At 37.2% G+C, this 14873-nt stretch overlaps 1 protein-coding gene across 3 annotated transcripts in view; it reads right to left on the bottom strand.

Moving 5' to 3' along the window:
* PPME1 (protein phosphatase methylesterase 1) overlaps positions 1 to 14873 on the bottom strand; it is a 60361-nt gene that overhangs the window by 21307 nt on the left and 24181 nt on the right. For all 3 annotated transcript variants that reach the window (XR_008685632.2, XM_055423661.2, XM_055423662.2), the window contains exons 2-6: positions 11401 to 11494; positions 10765 to 10857; positions 6954 to 7011; positions 6454 to 6505; positions 977 to 1131 (exon numbers count right to left, since the gene is read on the bottom strand). Coding sequence is in view for 2 of the 3 variants with exons in the window: in XM_055423661.2 (XP_055279636.1) it covers positions 977 to 1131; positions 6454 to 6505; positions 6954 to 7011; positions 10765 to 10857; positions 11401 to 11494 (452 nt within the window). In the remaining variant the exon portion in view is untranslated. The remainder of the gene's footprint in view (positions 1 to 976; positions 1132 to 6453; positions 6506 to 6953; positions 7012 to 10764; positions 10858 to 11400; positions 11495 to 14873) is intronic.

Raw genomic sequence — 14873 nt, 5'->3', positions numbered from 1 at the left:
TCTCCCCTCAATGACAGAATTAAGTCATGCATGGAGGGAAAAAGCAGTTTAAGAAAATTCAGAAAACTAATGATTGCTTCTTTCTAAGATGTTCTCCAATGATTTTTGCCTCCTGGTATTCAGCAGTCCCTCCACATTGAATAGAGCTGACTTACACAAGCAATAGTGTGACTTCTGAGGCTGGATCAGAAAAAACATGGCAGTTTCTTTTTAAATAGTAAATAAAACTATGGGATGTAGATATAACTGAAATAGTATGCAGCCATAAACGATGTTTATGTACAGTTTCTGATGGCATGGAAAATGATTATATAAAGTGAGGTGTGGACAAAATGAGTGAAGGTGTGGAAAGTACAAACTTCCACTAATAAAATAAGTCAGTCCTAGGTATGTAATGTATAGCATGGTGATTATAGTTAATAATACCATATAGCATATGTGGTCGCTAAGGGTCGGACACGACTGAGCAACTTCACTTTCACTTTCACACATTGGAGAAGGAAATGGCAACCCACTCCAGTGTTCTTGCCTGGAGAATCCCAGGGACGGGGGAGCCTGGTGGGCTTACGTCTATGGGGTCACACAGAGTCGGACACGACTGAAGTGACTTAGCAGCAGCAGCAGCAGCATATGTGAAAGTTGCTAAGATCTTATAAGTTCTCATCACTCACACACAAAAAAAATCTGTAACTTTGTGTGATGACATATGTTAACTAGATATATTGTGGTGATAATTTCACAATATACACATATATCAAGCCATGATGATGTACATTTGAAAAGTTAAATGTTAATCATATCCAAATAAAAAAATACCCTTGCTACAAAATAACATTAAAAAAAAAAGATACAAAAGACAGAGGGACATACTTCAAGATCAAAGTCAACAATAAATAAAGACAAGATAACAATAATCTAACATGGATATCTTTTATAAGTCATAGATTTTGACTTAGTCAGCACTAAGAAAACTTACCTTCCACAACATCAATCATGCACAGACCCAAGAGGCTTGGCACCAGGTTGGACGATGTTGTGTGGACTGCAATAGCACCGCCCATGCTATGTCCAATGAGCATAATTGGAGGAGGCAGGTCCCCATACATGGCTTCAACCACATTGCCAACATCTCTGCAGAGAAGGAAGTAAAGCAGGGAATATTACTCTCTAACAACTGTAAAAATAATTTTCTTTCCGAATTCTCCCCTTTGGTCTGTAACTAATAATCCCAGGACTGTCTAATAGACCATCCTGCACCTAAGTAAACCTGCTAACACAGTCCCCAGTACCTATACAAGAAGAGCTAAGAACCAAAACTTTGATTTCCCTTTACATCACACTTTCACTGTTCCACACAGTTAGTACAATTACATAAATATCTACCTTTATCTTAAACCTAAAATAAGCCTGTAACTCTGCACAAATCATTCAACTGCTCTATGCCTCAGTTTCCCGATCCATGAAACAGGAAAACAATTTTTTTAAGCATTATAATGTAGCAGTTTGACATTAACTGCAAGATGAACTGCTGCTGCTGCTGCTGCTGCTGCTAAGTCACTTCAGTCATGTCCGACTCTCTGTGACCCCATAGACGGCAGCCCACCAGGCTCCCCCTTCCCTGGGATTCTCCAGGCAAGAACACTGGAGTGGGTTGCCATTTCCTTCTCCAATGTGTGAAAGTGAAAAGTGAAAGTGAAGTCGCTCAGTCGTGTCTGACCCTTAGCGACCCCATGGACTGAAGCCCACCAGGCTCCTCCATCCATGGTGTTTTCTAGGCAAGAGTACTGGAGTGGCTTGCCATTGCCTTCTCCGAAGATGAACTGCAGACCTAGTTTATTTTTTGTGTGAATTTCGATTAGCTACTTAATCTCTTAAGAGTTTCAACATCTATAAAATCAAGGTAAGAATATCAATTACTATTATGGATTGCTCTGAGGATTACTGAGACACTCAGTGGTGAAAAGAGTACTTTCATCACTTTACTTTGAAAAGAGTAAGGTGTTATACAAATATTAATTATTATTTACAATTTGTCATGTAAATTTGTTTGAAGTATGAATGCAAATTTAGTGTTCTGAGAAACCAGAAAAATGTTCAGAGCTAATTTTTCACTGGCTTCTGTTCCAGTCTTTAATTATGAGTGAACCTATTTAACAAAGTCAAACCCCAAAGCTTTGAAAAGGAGAAGTAAAGCAGAAACTTTGTTTTTCATTCGTGTATGGGCCTTGTTTGCTATAGGAAGAGTAAGTAAGGTGTGTTTCTACAGACCACTGGCTCTACTGTCTTCTGGAAGTGAGTCAGTCAGGCAACTTCAAGCAGTTTTGCCTTGCTGAATGTCACTACATACCTCAGGCACTCATGCATTGTTAGCCATATAGTAGCTGTGAATGCAGGGACACAGTCTTTCAAATATGGTTCTCCACAGTATTCAGAATGGCAAAAATAAATGTTATTTCTGAAGGAATTAATCTTAAAAATCTCATACAACAACTATAGATATGAATAGGATAGTTGCAACATCTGCAGACAATGTGAATGAGAAATAAGCAGGCCACTCAATTTTATAAGCAAAAACAAATAATTTTTAATATTCCCTCAGAGTTAAATTTAAGGCTTAAAGGTTTTGGTTTGTTAGGTATAACGAGTAAAATAAAAGGATGCTATGAAAGATTATCTAGTTAGTAACTGGATATACAATTTTGGTAGATGCTATCTAGGGGGATCCTTTCATATTTATTAATACTAGTTCATTTCCTGAGAAGCAGTATAGCATATCACAGACATAATAGAAAATGGAGTATCAGAGTAAGCTAAGCTCGAATCTTGGCTTTTCTACTTTCAGTGGAGTTTCATTTTACGTAGAGTTTAGGTTCTAAGTTGATGTGAAAGGCAAAAACCATGCTGTCAGGGCTACTTGAAAAACCCACCAATTGCCCATTAAAATGCCTATTTTAAGATTTTTGTTTCACAGAGTGATTGAATTCAGAAACAATATAAATGTTTTTTTGCTTCACCTATTTCAGCAAGAATCCAACTTGTGGGCTCTTCTGATTCTTGGTAATTATCTTCAGCTCTTACAGAAGGTATTAATCATTTATTTTCTTTTGAACTTTTTGTGTGAGTTATCAACTTATCTCTTAGCTCTTATTCACCTTTTACATGTTCTGCAATAACTGGATGAGGCCTTTAAATATTTTTCCTTTGCTAGCTGGCAAGATGTCAAGCTATGCCAGTAGAGGGCAAAGGAGAGATACTGCAGAAAGAGAGCGTTTTGTTCCCGGTGTGCACTGACTCCACAACCTCCTGTAGCTTGTCTAGCATCCAGGACCTGCAGCACACACAGCTTTTCCAGTGTCCAGCTCTTGCAACACAAAAGGTTTCTCCAATCTCTCCATTCCCCCATCCCTAATGTTCTTTTATTCTCCCTAGATTTTTGAAGTATAATTGGTACATAAAAATGGTAGAAATTAAAAGATGCTTACTCCTTGGAAGGAAAGTTATGACCAACCTAGATAGCATATTAAAAAGCAGAGACATCACTTTGCCAACCAAGGTCCGTCTAGTCAAGGATATGGTTTTTCCAGTGGTCATGTATGGATGTGAAAGTTGGACTGTGAAGAAAGCTGATCACCGAAGAACTGATGCTTTTGAACTGTGGTGTTGGAGAAGACTCTTGAGAGTCCCTTGGACTGCAAGGAGATCCAACCAGCCCATTCTAAAGGAGATCAGTCCTGGGTGTTCATTGGAAGGACTGATGCTAAAGCTGAAACTCCAATACTTTGGCCACCTCATGTGAAGAGTTGACTCACTGGAAAAGTCTCTGATGCTGGGAGGGATTGGGGGCAGGAGGAGAAGGGAACAACAGAGAATGAGATGGCTGGATGGCATCACCGACTCGATGGACATGAGTTTGAGTGAACTCCGGGAGTTGGTGATGGACAAGAAGGCCTGGTGTGCTGTGATTCACGGGGTCGCAAAGAGTCAGACACAACTGAGCAACTGAACTGAACATAATTAATGTATACAATTTGGTAAGTACACATTCCTGTTATCATCACCACGATCAGCTCCTGTTATCATCACCATGATCAATTCCTGTTATCATCACCATGATCAAGGGGATAAACACAACCATCACCTTCAAGATTCCTTGTGTTGCTCATGTGTGTGTGCGTGCGTGCACACATATGCATGGTAAAAAGACTTTACATGAGAGCTACCCTCCTAACAAACTTCTAAGTGCACAGCATCATTAACTATAGGCATTATGTTGTACTGCAGATCTCTGGAACCGTCCCCAGTAATTTTGCTGCAGAGTGCCTCTGGTGAGACAACTCCATATGAACCGCTTCCGCTGAACCCAAAAGGGCAGATTTCTGGCAAGTTCTGCCAACAAAGCTTTAAAGTGACTTCTATACCTTCAGTAAGCCGTCGCTAGTGCCCTCTCCAACAAGGTCTAGATCTCAGTCTTTTCCACTCAGGTGCTGTCTCGGTCTGAGGGGAAACAGGAAGTGGCTGCTTCTTATATCTGCTATTTTTAGTCTTTCCTTCTGTTTTTCAAACCTGTTCCCAGCTTTACTGAGATGTAACTGATAGATAAAATTATAATATACTGAAAAAGTGTACAATGTGATGATATGACATATGTATACACTGTGACATTGATTCCCATAATCAACTTAATTAACCCTATATTCTTTAGAGCTCTTACTTTTTACTAGTGAATTCCTCATTACTCCAGTCCCCTGTTATAATTAATAAATCTTTCTATTAAGCTTTCCTTGTTTATTACTATCTGATTTCTCTCTCCTGATTGTCCCAGATTCATACGTGATTAGGCAATATTTCCGTAAGGTCATCATCAATTCTTTAATTTCTTCTTGAATGTCAGTCAAGCTATCACATCCTTGTCTGGCTGCCTGGCCAGTTAGATGATATATTTCACTGTTTTGTACCCTTTAAAAATCATTTGCAAATCTTTCTATGGGTATTACATGCTTGATTATTTCAGGCATTACTGTTCTCACATTACAAAGGAAAAAATGAAGGAGCAGATTCTTGGCTCTCCTTTCATGGCCTCTCAGGCACATGATTATTGAGTGGAATGGTTCTCACACATTGTTATTTCTCTCTCTTTGCTAAGCACTATGGTTGAATGATCACAGTTCAAGTCCATTAACTGTGTGACCTCACACGGTTAGTTACTGTGCCAATTTCCTCATTGATAAAAAAGTGACAATATTTATATTATTGATTAAAACAAATAATTCATTCTAAATAAATGTTTAATTTACACTTAATAAAGCCTGGAAGATAGAAATCACATAAATAGCATCTACTATAACAATACAATTTTGGCCACATGAATTTGGGTTCTGAAGGAAAAACAGAACTTATATACAGATTCAACTTTACTTATATCCAGATTCAAGCTACTAAAGTAAGAAAAGACAAGGTATTTTTGGTGCCAAAAAAATACTTGACAGAGCATGCATTAAACACATGAGAAAACACGTATTAAAAGCAAGGTAGCTTGCAAAAGCCTGTTTACAAAATAGAATGTAGTATGTGTATGTACTCAGTCATGTCCAACTCTTTGTGACCCCATGGACTGTAGCCCACCAGGTTCCTCTGTCCACAAAATGTTCCAGGCAAGAATACTGGAGTGCGTTGCCATTTCCTACTCTAGGGGATCTTCCCAACCCAGGGATCAAGCTCGTATCTCCTGCATTGGTAGGCAGATATTTTACCACTGAGCTACCAGGGAAGCCCATACAATACAGAATAGTGGTGCCCAAATACCAGTCATGGGACTGGCTGCATCAGATTCCTTTATAGAAATTTATCAAAATATAAATGCCCAGACCCACTGGTAGAAGCATTAATTCAAAAGCTGTGAGGCAGGGCTGAATGATCTGTACTTTAAATCATTTCTCAGATAATTCTGATGAATGGCCAGGTTTGAGAGCCACTGTAGGTGCTATACTCATCTTTTACTTTGCGGTCCAGGGTATAATAGGTTATTCTTTAATACCTTGTTCCCATCTTACTATAAAGCTGGAAAAACCATGTGGGCAGGATATCTTAAGAACATCTTAGAGGGCCTTTTATAAACAACTATTTTTCAAGCTTGGGTCCCCAGTAGATATTCAGCTTCTATTCAACTCTGTGAACAGAAGGAAACTTTTCAAAAGCTAACACAGACTAAACTGTTCCCCGAAGAATTTTCAGGGCATCATTTTAAATGATGACCATCATATTGAATATACCAAGAAATTGGAGGTTTCTTTCAATATAAAATAGTAAAGAAACACCAGATATAGAGGGGAAAAAAAGAAGTAAAATGTTCTCTGTTATTTATTGTTCAACAATCTCACCAGGAAAGCCATAAAGATATATTATTATTTATGGTAGTAATGTAAGCCAGGTGATTGGATAAACAGTATTACTTACTTTGCCATTGTTTCTGCAGACAGGTCTTCAGAATTCCTGACTTTTGTTTCACCTAAAAAGAAAATATTTTAAAAATAAAATTCCCAAGGAGATAAATGATAAAATCAAGAGTACTGTCTTCCAAAAATCTCACTTTAGGATAATGAAATGGGAACTTTATAATTGTACATGATAGGCACAGCAAGGATTTTCTTTTACAGACATATCTCTATGAAGGATAATTACAGTAGCAAAGAAGGAGGATAATTACAGTAGCAGATTTTTCCACATTCCTTATACACCACCAGCATTGGAATTTGGTTACATTAGCAGACATTTTCTCAACAAGATATATATGTGTGTGAATTTATAAAATATTTGTGAAAACTAAAAGCTAGGACTTCCCTCAAAATGCCCAAATGGAAATGACCAGACCCAGTGAACTTTTTAATACTTTACACTATTCAAAAGGGTTGGCAAATGTGTCATTGAGTCAGTGAGTAATTAAAAACTTCACTCACCATGACCTCGAAGATCCAAAGCCACAATCCTACATTGAACTCTACTAATGATTGCTGCCTAGGAGGAAAAGGAAAAGTATTAAGATACATCAAAGTTAGCAAATCTTTCCCCATTACCAATGATAACTTTGTTGGGTGAACTGCCATCAGAATGAAAGGATCCCAAAAGAATTACAGGAATTCCCCTTTAAAACTAATGACTCTTTTTTTGGTACACATTCTGGCTCTATCCCACCTTCAAAATATGAAATCCCTCTTTAAAATTTAATTCTTCCTAGCTTTCCATGAAACAGAATAAGCACCTCTAAGCAAAGTCCCTCTGAACTCTGCTATCATCTATGATTTTCATCCACACTCATTGGTTATCTTTTCCCTATTCTAGAAGGGAAATTCTCTAGATAAGAACTGTGAATCAGTCTATATCTTGGTTCAGCATATCACACAAATGTGACACTCAGTAATGAAATAACCTTGAAAAGCAGCACAAGTCATAAAATCTACCAAAGATTTACTTAAGATAGAGCAGCAGTACACATAAGTTTGTGCCAATTAAAAATATATCGAAAAAGAAATCATAATATCATGAGCAAGTACAATTTTATTGGTTTAAACAAACCAGAAATTGAGGATCTTCTTCCTCAAATGAACTAGACTCTTTGACAGTAATATATCACAATTAGTGTTAGTAAACATCATCAACACTTTTTAACTTTTAAGAAAAAGACAGGACAACTATCTAGGCTAACTCCTACATTTCATGCATGAGGAAACTGAAGTCAAGAGAAAGGAAATTATTTTCTCAGGATCACACAACTATCAGTAAAAATAAGACCAGAACCAAGGTAAGCTACTAACTTAACAGTCAATGTATAACATAAATCAAAGCTCTTAAATCACATTTTCTCATTTTATTTTTGACTAAACATTTTTAATATACTCACATTATAAAAATACAGAAAATTAGAAAAAGAGGAGAAAAAAGCTCATATGATTTGCCATGTAAATGTCATCTCTTTGGGTGTTTCCTATGATCTTTTTCCCCAATTCTGCTGAAATATTATTGACATATAATATTAAGACACTGGAAGTGATCATTTGATACATGTGTTTATGCAAAATGGTTATCACAATAACCTCTAGCCTCTCACATAATCATCATTTGTGTGTGTGGATAACATTTAAGATATATTCTCTTAACAACTTTCAAGTATTAAAACCATACAATTAATTACAGTCACCATGCTGTACATTTAAAAGATTCCCAGAACTAATTCATCTTCCGGCTGGGAACTGGTACCCTTTGACCAACATCTCCCCACTTACCCCACCTCCTAGCCCTTGACAATCACCATTCTAATCTCTATTTCTATGAAGTCAGCTTTTTTAGATTCTACATATAACTGAGAACATATATTATTTGTCTCTATCTGACTTAATTCATCTAACACAATGCACTCAAGATCCTCCATGTGGTTGCAAAAGGCAAGATTCCTTTCTTTTTCATGGCTGAATATTCCTGTGTGTGTGAGAGAGAGACATGTTTTGCATAGAGTTATTCAGTTTTCCCAGCACCATTTATTTTAGAGATTATCTTTTCTCCATGGAGCCTTCTTGGAGTCTTTGGAATTTTGGGTTTCAGTAAAGCTGAACTTACCAACCTTTTTTTTATGGCTTCCACTTCATGTGGCTGCCCTACACCATATATTAATGTTATCATCTTTTTAAATTCAGTACTTTAATCCATTTGGATTTTTTTATATTAACTTATTTTTATACATGGGCTTATTTCTGGATTCTGCCAATACCATACTACTAATAAGAGTTTTAGAATATGTTTTGGTTCATGTACTGTTGAAGCCTTGCTCAGAGAATTCTGAGCATTACTTTGCTAGCGTGTGAGGTAAGTGCGATTCTGCAGTAGTTTGAACAGTCTTTGGCACTGGAATGAAAACTGAGCTTTTTCAGTCCTGTGGCCACTGCTGAGTTTTCCAGATTAGATGGCATATTGAGTGCAGCACTTTCACAGCATCATCTTTTAGGATTTGAAATAGCTCAACTGGAATTCCATCACTTCCACTAGCTTTGTTCAGTCATGTTTCCTAAGGCCCACTTGACGCCGCATTCCAGGATGTCTGGCTCTAGGTGAGTGATCATACCATCGTGATTATCTTGGTTGTGAAGATCTTTTTTGTACAGTTCTTCTGTGTATTCTTGCCACCTCTTCTTAATACCTTCTGCTTCTGTTAGGTCCCTACCATTTATGTCCTTTATTGAGCCCATCTTTGCATGAAATGTTCCCTTGGTATCTAATTTTCTTGAAGAGCTCTCTAGCCGTCCCCATTCTATTTTTCCTCTATTTCTTTGCACTGATCACTGAAGAAGGCTTTCTTATCTCTCCTTGCTATTCTTTGGAACTCTGAATTCAAATGGGTATATCTTTCCTTTTCTCCTTTGCCTTTCACTTCTCTTCATTTCACAGCTATTTGTAAGGCCTCCCCAGACAGCCATTTTGCTTTTTTGCATTTCTTTTTCTTGTGGATTGTCCTGATCCCTGTCTTCTGTACAATGTCAAGAACTTCCATCCATAGTTCATCAGGCACTCTATCAGATCTAGTCCCTTAAACCTATTTCTCACTTCCACTGTATAATCATAAGGGATTTGATTTAGGTCATACCTGAATGGTCGACTGCTTTTCCCTACTTTCCTCAATTTAAGTCTGAATTTGACAATAAGGAGTTCATGATCTGAGCTACAGTCAGCTCCCAGTCTTATTTTTGCTGACTGTATAGAGCTTCTTCATCTTTGTCTACAAAGAATATAATCAATCTGATTTTGGTATTGACCATCTGGTGATGTCCGTGTATAGAGTCTTCTCTTGTGCTGTTGGAAGAGGGTGTTTGCTATGACCAGTGCATTTTCTTGGCAAAACTCAATTAGCCTTTGCCCTGCTTCATTCCATACTCCAAGGCCAAATTTGCCTGCTACTCCAGGTGTTTCTTGACTTCCTACTTTTGCATTCCAGTCCCCTATAATGAAAAGGACATCTTTTTTGGGTGTTAGTTGTAGAAGGTCTTGTAGGTCTTCACAGAACCATTCAACTTCAGCTTCTTCAGCACTACTGGTCAGTGCATAGACTTGGATTACTGTGATACTGAATGGTTTGCCTTGAAAACGAACAGAGATCATTCTGTTGTTTTTGAGATTGTATCCAAGTACTGCATTTTGGACTCTCTTGTTGACTATGATGGCTACTCCATTTCTTCTAAGGGATTCTTGCCCACAGTAGTAGATAGAACGGTCATCTGAGTTAAATTCACCCGTTCCAGTCCATTTTAGTTCACTGATTCCTAAAATGTCGACGTTCACTCTTGCCATCTCCTGTTTGACCACTTCTAATTTGCCTTTGACTGATTTCCAATTTGATTCATGGAGCTAACATCCCAATATTGCTCTTTACAGCATCAGACTTTGCTTCTATCACCAGTCACATTCACAACTGGGTGTTATTTTTGCTTTGGCTTCGTCTCTTCATTCTTTCTGGAGTTATTTCTCCACTGATCTCCAGTAGCATATTTGGGCACCTACCAACCTGGGGAGTTCATCTTTCAGTGTCCTATCTTTTTGCCTCTTCATACTGTTCATGGGGTTCTCAAGGCAAGAATACTGAAGTGGTTTGCTATTCCCTTCTCCAGTGGACCACATTTTGTCAGAACTCTCCACCATAACCCGTCCATCTTGGGTGGCCCTACATGGCATGGTTGATAGTTTCACTGAGCTAACATTAACATCCACTATCAACTACTTACTTACCGTGAACACAGCCCAGGAAAGGGCAGAATGGCCTCCTCCATGCAGAAGGAGTAGGACTGGACCCTCTGAACCACTCTTGTAAACTCGAAAAGTGTATGAATAGTTAAAGATAACATATCTACGCTTTTGCTCACTGAAAATTTTGATTACTTAGTTATGTTACCAATCAGAAAATTCAGACAGGACCAAGCTATAAGCAAAGCTACAGCCTTCCAAGCTTAAGAGGCACTTATAGAGAAGTTTCTGAGACACCAGACCTGTTTTTGAGGCATGGGAGCTGTGTGACCACTTTTTCAATGCAAAAAAAAAACCAAAACACAAAACTATTCCCTTTGCCCTAATGACATAATTCCTGGTTTCTAGACACTGAACTGGTTCAACTCACTTGACACATGAAACCATCCCCTCAAAAGATATATCAGTTTCAGGAATTTAATTCTTAATCCCTTCCCATGTATTAGACAATTATAGCCAAATAAGATATTAATAGTCTTACAAGTAACATCCCATGTCGTGTAAGGAACAGATGGAATAAAAATGAAATAAACAGCAAAAATACAGAATATTTTAGGAACTATACAAATCTTTGTAGACACTATAAATTTATTAAGGAATAAGCCAGTTTGCAAAGGATATATCCTTGCCAGTTTCATTCTCTACTTCTACATCTTCCATGGACTCAAAGTACTGACTCCAAGGAACAGGAGAAAAGTCCCGCTTTCTTCCAGGGCTAAGGGTAAGAAAAAGAGAGAGATTACAAATAAAATATAGTCATGCATGAAAAGATAAAATCTTGATCAAAATATTAAACCTGAAATGATAACAGCAAGATATTTTCTCATAAAGATATGAGGAGTTTTTATACAGTAAGTATTACATTAAAATATGTTTTAAAAAACTCAAATATGTATAAAAACTTCAGGATTTTAGGAAATTCATTAGTATATTTTAATTACAAATATATTACATGTATATACACAACACAAGTTCTCTCACCTTATTCTTGGCTATAGGCTCATTCCTATCCTTTCAATCCAGTTTAATATTGTTCCTACTACAATAATTTTTGGTCACTATTGCTTCGTCATACCTTTAATCTTCCATATTTTTTCATTTCCCAACCAAATGGCAAACTGGCCGTATCAATACCTTGAATTTCTGGGCATTTATCTGAAGATAAGGTTACACAGAACTGAAATGACTTATCTATTCAATGTACCATTGTCTGTAATAGAGAAAAACTGAAACTAATCTAAATATCAGCAGGTAACTGATTAAAATAAATTTTGGTATATAGAGAAACAAGAGTTATAAAAAGCAATTATATACTGATAAAATGGCTTATTTATAGATATGATACACTGTGAAGTAAACAAACATGATGCTACCATATGGGTAGCATATGAAACTACCATATGGGTAAAAACGGGAAGTACATATAAATACAATTCCTTATGTGTGTTCAGACTATCTCTGGAAGAATACTGATACAACACTGATGGAAACCTGGGAGGGGAACTATGACTAGGAGGTGGAACTATGACTAGGAGGTGAGAGGAACAATTTTCAATGCACATCCCTTTCTATCTTTCTATTTTTGAACCATGCATCATTTAAAAATATTAAATCATTTAAAAACAGAGCTAATTAATAGATATCTGCTTACAACCTATGTCTTCAACTTTGGATGGAACATAAGAAAGAATCCCTGAGTCTTCCTCTATTTCCATATCTACTCTTCTTTCCATCAATGAAGGAAACTCAGAATTCTATTAGGAGCAAAACATTAACTACTGCCTGAGATCTTCTTATACATGCTATGGGACCAAACCGTGGGTATGTATAAAGTATAAAGTCCCTTTTAAAAATTTAAGTGAATACAGAAGTACTCTTGGTTGACTATAATACGGAATGAATTACAATGGGACAGCTGGGCAATCAAGGAGGTATTCTCTCAACAGTCAAGTATTTATTGAATATCGTTTTCTACTAGGCACTGAAACAGATTAGTGGGTCTCAATCCATGTGATAAAATTACCTGGGAAGTTTATAAAAATACTGATGCTTAGGTCTAACTCTAGAAATTGATTTAAACCATCTGGGATGTGGCCTAGGTACTGATAATTTTTAAAGTTTCCCAAGTTGAGAAAGAGGTGCTAGAAATACAAAGGAGAGTATATGGTTTGGAATGACAGAGGAGTTCAAACTCCTCATAGTTCCTATCATTTCCCTATAATTCCTAACACAGTATGAACTTGGGCAAATTCAATCGATCTAAACTCTTTCCGCCTTAAATTATAGTGACTAAGTAAAATAAGACATCTTTTAAAAGAATCAAATAAATCTGGTAGTTGCTCAGTAAATGTGTAAACCTACCTTCTGATAGAAAAACTTCTGTGGAAGTAAACTACAACTTTAGTCTAGACTTATTTTTCTGGTTTGCTGGTTACACTTGAATTCCTACTGGAAAACTAAGAGCAGAACTCTCTGATTCTACTTACACTCACAGACTCATCTAAGGATATATTAATTTGAGTATATATAACAACAATAACATGGCATGCCAAACATATTATAATAGAGTCTGCTGCTGCTGAGTCACTTCAGTCGTGTCCGACTCTGTGTGACCCCATAGATGGCAGCCCGCCAGGCTCCCCCGTCCCTGGGATTCTCCAGGCAAGAACACTGGAGTGGGTTGCCATTTCCTTCTCCAATGTGTGAAAGTGAAGTCGCTCAGTCGTGTCCGACCGTTAGCGATCCCACGGACTGCAGCCTACCAGGCTCCTCCATCCATGGGATTTTCTAGGCAAGAGTACTGGAGTGGCTTGCCATTGCCTTCTCCGATAATAGAGTCTAAGGACCTTGAATGAAATTTTAACGTCTAGACCCTAACATTTGCTGTACACAACAGTGAGTCACTGTTCCAATTTACAGACATGATTCTATTTAATTCTTACAAAACTTTGAAAGTTATTTTTATCCCCATTTCACAGATGAGAAAACAGATTAGATACACAAAGCAACTTGCCCAAGGTTATACAACTACCAAGTGGCAGTAACAGGATTCAACTCCAGTTCCATCACTCTTCAAAGTCTTTATTGTTCTTTATTCCAATGCTGCACTAATTCTCAGATTTTTTAAAAAATATATTTATTTGGTTGCGTCAGGTCTTAATTGTGGTACACAGGATCTTTGTTGCATCATGCAGAATCTTTCATTGCAGCACGTGGACTCTCTAGTTGTGGTGCAAGGGCTCAGTTGCTCTGTGGCATGTGGGATATCAGTTCCCTGACCAGGGATCAGACCTCCGTCCCCTGCATTGCAAGGCAGTTTCTTAACCATAGAACACCAGGGAAGTCCCCTCAGATTTTTTTTTTTCTTTCTCACTCTCTCATTTATACTTCTGAAAAGTAATAAGGCTTATTTAGGGCATATTATCAATGGTTTCCTGTTCAGAATCTAAATATGATTAACTTTGCCAAGGCTTTCTACAGTCAGAAATTATTGCCAGGAGAACAGCCTCCACTTATATCTAATCTTCCTTTAAAAAAAAAAAGTTTCAGGGACTACCCAACTTTACCAATGTATGAGTAATTCCCATTTAGTTAAAAAGGCAATAATCTTACCTCAAAATGCTGCTCCTACCACAGAGATTTTTCAGGCATACTCCTAACATGTGCATTTCAACACATAATTGTTATACACTCCAAGACTTTTGGTAATTTAGTAATTACATTTGGTAATTTAGACAAGAAGTAAAATAGTAACAGCCTTGTATGAAAACTAGTTCTAAAAAAATACATACACCCTAATATTCATAGCAGCACTATTTACAATAGCCAGGACATGAGAGCAACCTAAATGTCCATCAACAGAGGAATGGATAAAGAAAATATGGTACACATATTCAATGGAATATTACTCAGCCATAAAAAGGAATGAAATAATGCCACTTGCAACAAGAAGGACAGACCTAGAGATTATCATACTAAGTGAAGTAAGTCAGAAAGAGAAAGACAAAAACACCATATCACTTATATGTGGAATCTAAAAATATGACACAAATGAACATACCTATGAAAGAGAAACAGACTCACAGTATAGAGAA

Source organism: Moschus berezovskii, chromosome 14, assembly GCF_049115385.1.
Source record: "Moschus berezovskii isolate FMDL1 chromosome 14, NW_MosBer_1.0, whole genome shotgun sequence".
In the NCBI taxonomy this organism is placed as follows: Eukaryota; Metazoa; Chordata; class Mammalia; order Artiodactyla; family Moschidae; genus Moschus; species Moschus berezovskii.
The sequence above is the reverse complement of the archived record's forward strand: the minus strand, read 5'-3'. Positions and strand labels throughout refer to the sequence as shown.